The sequence below is a fragment of the Acanthisitta chloris genome, unplaced genomic scaffold (genome assembly GCF_000695815.1).
Source record: "Acanthisitta chloris isolate BGI_N310 unplaced genomic scaffold, ASM69581v1 scaffold44018, whole genome shotgun sequence".
Lineage (NCBI taxonomy): Eukaryota > Metazoa > Chordata > Aves > Passeriformes > Acanthisittidae > Acanthisitta > Acanthisitta chloris.
The window spans coordinates 1-7,147 of record NW_008688348.1 but is presented as its reverse complement, the minus strand read 5'-3'; the positions used below and the strand labels follow the sequence as shown (position 1 = coordinate 7,147).

Sequence of the window (7,147 nt, the reverse complement as noted above, 5' to 3'; positions counted from 1 at the left end):
CAGGAATCTCTCTGTCTGGATCCACTTTGCTCGTCTCTCCTGGGGAAGGGGTACGTGGTGCAGAGTGAGAAACAGGAGGGATCCCATGAGCTACAATCCCTTCCACTACTGGTGGTTCTGGGAGTCCAGGGGTAGCTACTCCCACTACTCCTGGAGGAAACCTAAAATCAACAGAGACATAGAAATTACAAGCTTGTCCAACGGAGTTATTCAAGGGGAAAGGAGCTGTGTCCTCAGGTACCTGCTGAATACAAATCCCTATTTCTAACAGAAATGGTCTGAGACACAACACAAGAAAAGTCTCCAGAGCTGAAGAGTAGAAGTGATATACCAAATGACCCTGTTCACAGATAGAGATAGCCTCAGGTCACATCCTAAGCATTTGGAAATGGGTACAAAGTTTATCTCCAATGGAAAACAATGTGAGATACTGGATGAAGGCACCTAAAGGGCTGGGAATTACCTCCCCATCAGTAGCAGGAGTGTAAGCTGCAGTTATCCTTCACTGGGCTCCAAGGCAGAAAAAGTAAGGAGCTGAACTAATAAAACAGCTAGATGCAAGATGAAAAATAGGAAAGTGACATTCGTGAATGGCTCATGAACTTTTCTTCTATTACTTCCACTCTGCTTCCCTGTACCTTCTCCATGAACTTATCTCAATCTCTGTGGATTTCTCATAGAAGGGAAGACCATATATTTTCTACTTTGCAGGTAGGAGGAAAACAGAAGGGAAGCAACCTGCACACAATCACTTGGTAGGTCTGTAACAGATAAAGAAATCGAAATACACTCTATTCAGACCACTGCTCAAATCCACTGGACAACACCTCAATAATAATCCATTTTCAGGCTACAGGTACAAACTGTTCATAGAGCCCTAATGATCTGTACATCTTCTAAATGTCAAGCTCCAGGCCTTCTCTTGGGCATCCAGCAGACTTTCTTATATTAGGATCTGTCTAGGGCAGGTCTTGCACGGATCTGGAAAATCTGACCAGTACGCAGCTGGAACTAACTACATGTAAATCCTACTACAGCTTTAGAAGTGCTGCTGTTAAGTTTCAGGAAAGAGCCCATGTACAGAGCATATAGGAACAGAGACACTCCTGTTTGCAGGTACCAGTAGTTCTCAAACCCAAAGAGGGATGTTGGCCTACTTCAGAAGGAAGATATGCTTGGACAACCTACACATCTCACCTGTAAGCTGCAGCTCCGTTGAGTTCTGGGTGGACAGCTGCAGGATCAATACTGGACCACTGAGCTGCTAACAGCAAGTACTCCTTATTAACACAGTTCCTCAAAGCATCGGGTATGTGACCTGCAAGAGCACCAAGAATGACAAAAAAACAGGACACAGGTAGGAGGGGGCTTGTTCCCTGCAGCATTTACAGAGGAAAGTAGAAAGGAAACGCACATCTTTTTCATCTACCTCCACAGGGTAACACTGGGCAGGGGAGACTCTCCTCTGAGCAACTGGTCTCTGGAGAAGACAAGAAACTGATCATTCCTTCCCACTTCTGTTATCTTGTGAAAATTATTTGCCACAAACTGCAATTGCCAAGCCTCACCTTCTTCAAGAGACAATATGTACTGCTTCAGGAAAAAAGTGTACAGTATAACTGTCAAAGGAATTATTGCAAGGGGTTTGGAAGCTGTAGGCAAAAGGCTTTCCCAGGGGGGGAAAGAGCCACTCCAGCATTAGGTACAAAATTCTCAGAAGGCAAAGATAGTAACTGGTTTCTGGAACTGGAGTGTGAGTCTAAGTTTTCAGAACAAGCAGCATAATCCTTGCAGCAAACCAACAAAAGAACACTAATTCAGCAGCAGCTGCAGAGCACACAATCTTCATTACCTGTAATAGCTCTGCGGATCTCTTTAGCTGCATCTTCTCTGGATTCAATGGAAGCCTGTTCACTGTACCAGGCAGTGTGAGGGGTGCAGATAACATTGGGTGCATCTTTTAAGGGTCCCTGAGCAAAACTGTGGGGCAGAAGTAAAAACAAAAAAAGGAGTTATCTCTCCAGGAGTTATAACTCCATCTGTCCTCTTGGGACACTGCGACCCAAGCAAAAAAACCCCCCCAAAGAATTGTCCAGCTTAGGTGAGACACCGGACAGCAGCAGGCGAGCAGGTACAGCGTTACCTGAAAGGCTCAGACTCATGCACATCCAATGCTGTTCCTCTGATTCTCCCCTCTTTCAAGGCTTGTGCTAAGGCTTTCTCATCTACCAGCCCTCCCCGGGCTGTGTTCACTAGGAAACAGCCCTGGCGCATCTGGAAGAAGAAAAACATTAAGTGCATTAGGAATAGACTTTTCATGGAAGCTAAGTGAATCTTGGGAAGTCTACTGGAAATAAGCAGGAGTGTGCACTGATTAGATGAGGCCTGGACGAACTAGGAGTGCTCTCGCTGCAGAGCTAACCACAGGGGAAATGCCTGCAAGCAATGCTTGAGAAATTTGCTCTAAAAATGAACAAACAAAACCGCAAGATAACAAGGGAAAAAGTGGAACTCTCAAGTTCTGCACTCCATATTCATCCTACTACATTCAAAAAGAAAGAGGACATGAATCAAGTATCCAGCTATACAAAACTAGACTACAGCATCCAGATATCTCTCATAAAAGCACTGGAAAGCATTCATAGATTACTGCATATAGCCCGAGACTGACTTTGCAGTGGGCTTGGGCAGAGAGGCCTTGGCAAAGCTGTGTAAAGAAACACACAGTCCCAGCCACACCATGTTTAGCTCTAACCAGCACAGTAGAATAGGTAATTTGAAGTTATTGAATCACCCAAAATATTCTTTATAAATGAAAGTACTTGGCAAGAAGAGCCAACCCTATTCTTCTCTTAACATGAAATTTTATAGAGCACAAAGCACAGGCACCCAAATCCACACGCTTCCAGCCTCCAAAGGCAGCAGAAGGCAGCTACAGAGGCAGCAGGATTCACAAGCTCTCAGCTCTGTGAAAGCAGCAGTTTCTGTTTGCATTCATTTCCACAGTGCTCTGTGGGGGAAATCAAGCTCCTGCTGCACCTGTTTAATAGTGAAGTCATTGATGAGGTGATGGTTATGTTCATTCAGGCTGCAGTGCAATGTGATGCAATCGCTGTGCATTAGTAGATCCTGCAGGGTTCCTACTCGTTGTAAACCCAAGGATCGCTCCACTCCATCCGGCAGATAGGGATCATAGAAAATCACGCTGAAGCCAAAGGACTTGGCTCGCAGAGCCACTGCCTGTCCAACTCGGCCTTCACAAAAGAAAACCCACAATCATCAAGGAAAGGTAAAACAAACTTTAAAGACAAGATACTGGGGTAGACTGGGAGCCTACACTGGAGTTTACTGCCAGGGCCCAAGGTAATGCAGCCCCAGAAATCCCTTGGATTGCCACAGGGATCCAGAGGAGGCTATTCAGTGCTGATCCCACGTCGCTAATTCTAGTCCTTCCCCATGCAATAGCCAGAGCTTAGTCTAGAACAAGCTCTGCTTTCAAACCAAATCTGGACCCTGAGTCAGAGGCAGTAATAATCTGCCTATGAGAACTTAGAGAAGGAACTGGTAGCTTTCAGATGGCTTTGCTACTGATACAGAGCCTAGCACACAGGGAAACAGTCACCAGGAAGAGCTGCATGAATGTTCCAATTCTTCCAGCCATTTGAAACACAAAAAGAATCCCCAATCCCATGACATACACCCAACTCCTGAAGATATCCAGCATGACAGAATAGGGCACTAGCATTCCTTGGGAGTCAGTATGTTTCACAAAGAACAGCCGTAAAAGTATCACTTTTTTCACCGTACGGCTCAAGGTCCCAAAAACCTTCACAGTTCTCATCAGCCTAACAATTCCCAGCACTTACCTAGCCCAATGATGCCCAAAGTCTCCCCACGGATACGCACAGCGCCCCCAGCCACCTCTCGGATCTGCTCGACGCTCGAGGCTCGATTCCCTTCCCGCAGAGCCTGATGCAGCCAAGTCACACGGCGATAGAGGTTCAGGATGTGGCAGAGGGTGGAGTCAGCAGTCTCCTCTACTGAGGAGGAAGGGATGTTGCAAACTGCAATGCCTACAAAGCCACAGAGGTCATGTAAGATTTTTTAAGCATCACAACGCTAAATCAACATAAAGCTCTTTAGGCACAAGTCCTGAAAGACAATTCAGTACTCCAGAACTACTGCAAAGAAACACAGGATTCATTTCAGAAGCTCATTCTACAGCAACACAGATGTGATCAGTCAGCTTTTCAATCCCCGAGGCAATACCATTCCTTCCTTATAAATATCCATTTCATTGACACACTCTCTGGAAAAAAAAAACAAACAGGCTGAGATGAGAAAACTGGGTCATACAAGTGATGCAAGAAACTGACTGTCTTAAGAGATCTGTGCTCGAAAAGATGCTCTCCTTCCACAGACACTCCTGGCAGATTAACTGGCAGACTGTAGAATTAAGACAGATGGTTGAGCTCCTTCATGCCTCACAGGCCAGATGCTCGCTGCAAGCATCAGCTTCCCTAGAAGCAACAATAAGTAACTAACTCACTAAACGCAGAGAAAAGCCACAGGAGCCTGTCCAAATACATTTGAAGTTACACTTACAAGTGACAACATGTAACACACTAACTCTGGAACAACACACAACCACAAAGGGCCATAAAGCCCATGGCTAGAATTATCAGTTAAATTACTAATGCAAAGAGAGTTAAAGTCCTAGAAGTACAAATTACTACCAGGAAAGGGAAAGATGGAACACTATAGCAAAATCTGGTTACTCCTGAGTAGTCTTTTAGAAAGAAATTAAGAAGGGGGGACTGGCAACAAAGCCCTTTCACTGCTGCTATCCTTCATTTGACAAACCAGCCAAGAAATAAATACAATAACTAATGAAAAAATGGTCTCTTCCCAAACATAACCCTAGCCACTCACCAAACCAAGTCAACTCTTCTGCCTCAAAAGTCCACCACCTAGCTAAAAGCTAGGACTAAAATCTAGGCAATGGTCAAAGGCATTACTGTTTTGTAATCCTGTTCAGAGGAGACATTTGGCTAAATTCAGACACATGAGAACTTGAAGATTAATGGCCACAGATATCTGACTCCTTTTCTCTACCAAATCATTTGCAATTGTGCCATAGTGCCACACAGATAGCTTAGAGGACATGAGAGGGGTGACAGAAAAACCCAGCTTCTCTTACTCTCACTGGTTCCTGTCTCATTCAGGACATGTAGAAGATACACCTCATGCATTCATCTGTTACACAGCTAGACAAAAGTTTGTGTCGGCATGCAATATTATTGCCTAAATGTAAGAGAACACAAACACACACAACAGCTCTTTGGTCTCAGAACTCAGAACATGTGAGAAACAGTTTTCTACCTCAGAATGAATTAAGGGCCCAGCTAAGCATGAAAATAACCATTAATTGTCCATGAAAAAGCATAGCTGGCCAAGCACTGGGGTCATTAGAAGGGGCAAGCAACAGCCTGATGGTGAAGGAACTTTGACTCATTTCACCTTGATCAATGAGTGTGGAGTAGGGGAAAAGGGAAAGTTTGAATCTGAATGAATCAAATATATGGACGGTGACTAAGTAAAGAACCCTAGAACAGGATTAGGTTCCAAAAATGCAAAGTTTGGATGAAAGCCAAGGACCTTGCCAAGCACTCTTGAGCCTGTTCTGTTGAATCACCCAGATGAGAAGGCTCTTTAGACCCAATTCAAGGACCAGCCAAATGCACACTCTTCATTTACCTAAAATTCCTCTGTTATTACAGATCTGAAAACTAAAATGCCTAACTCAATTTTATATACAGCTGTATTTGATTTAAGCTTAACCTGCCCCGAATGATATTAAGGAAGGTTTCAAACCCTGACAAACCTTGAAAAAGCAGGGGCAGGGTACTTAAGTTATCCATCTCACCTAACAGATGACAAGGTCCAGAAGTCTCACTGCAGTGTATTTAATAAATAGCAGGTTTTGTCACTCAATCCAGAGACTGCTCACATGCCTAGGGCTCTAAAGGGATCCCCAATAAAGTGCTGAATCAGAGCCCACCTGCATACACATTATCAGAACTCGCCACGCGTTTACAGTGACTTTCCAGCATTTGCAGGCAGCTTTCAGCCATTGGAGTTTGCTCAGTGCTTTGCTCACAAAACCCCCAAAGTCACCTCATCAGAAGTTACCTAGACACCACCTTCAGGTTTCTGACTACCACCCAACAACAAAGGCACAGCCATCCAGAGCAGAGCAATGTGCCCTGCCGTGCTCAGCGTCCCAGCGATGCCTGGTACTGAGAGCTCCATAGCTTTCCACACGACAGCTCTGAAATGCAGTCAGCTATAATGTGCAGAACTACACCCAGCTGTGACCACCACAGGCACCTAACGCTGCCATCATACCTAACTCTGCAGCAGACTTGATGTCCACGTTGTCATAGCCACTGCCAATGCGCACAATGACCCTGAGGGCTTTGAACTTCTCCAGATCCTGACGGGAGAGGGTAATGGTGTGGTACATCAGTGCTCCCACGGCCTCGTTCAGCACCTGCAACAAAAAACGGCACAGATCACCGTCTGGCTGGCTGCCCAAGAGGCAGAGCTCCATGTCTGAATGCTCGCACGCTTCCTTGCCCACCTTCTCATGGATTTCCTGAGTTGACTGAGCATCACAAAATGCCACTGTAGCAACATCCTTCAGGATGGGCATCTCCACAGTGCAGTCCCGTCCGTCCAGCAGCGCGACCAGCGGCCGTGCTGGCATCGGGCCATTCACCACGGGAGGCCGTATGCCTGCAGGGAGAGGCAGCAGGAGATTGCAAGGGCCTCCCTCGCTAGTCCAACAGTTCTCCAGCAGCACTGAGGAACAGGTTGGTCAAAGCAAAAGGTATAAACAGGAAACGAGCACGGGGAACAGAAGCCAAAGAAAAACGCGAAGCCACCTAGTCTGCCACTGCAGAAAGGGAAATAAAGTACATTCTGTCAATAACGAGGCAATAGAGTGGGTTCCTCAGCAGTACATCGCCGCACTCCAGGCTGCCGAGACGACCGCAGTTGCTTCAGGCCCCATTAACCTGCCCCACGCGCCGCCGCACGGCCAGACGCTGTTTCCTCCTTAAGTGAGCAGAACCGGCACGTCCGC

At 46.0% G+C, this 7,147-nt stretch overlaps 1 protein-coding gene across 1 annotated transcript; it reads right to left on the bottom strand.

Moving 5' to 3' along the window:
• LOC103808198 (C-terminal-binding protein 2) lies at window positions 1-6,814 on the bottom strand (the record flags this gene model as incomplete). The annotated part of the gene is made up of 8 exons (XM_009080967.1): window positions 6,644-6,814; window positions 6,409-6,553; window positions 3,867-4,073; window positions 3,040-3,254; window positions 2,144-2,274; window positions 1,853-1,980; window positions 1,198-1,318; window positions 1-161 (listed from the first exon to the last, which is right to left on the bottom strand). Coding segments are annotated over exons 1-8 (1,234 nt in total), but the record flags the coding sequence as incomplete, so codon positions are not given.
• Between the last annotated feature and the right edge of the window lie 333 nt (window positions 6,815-7,147).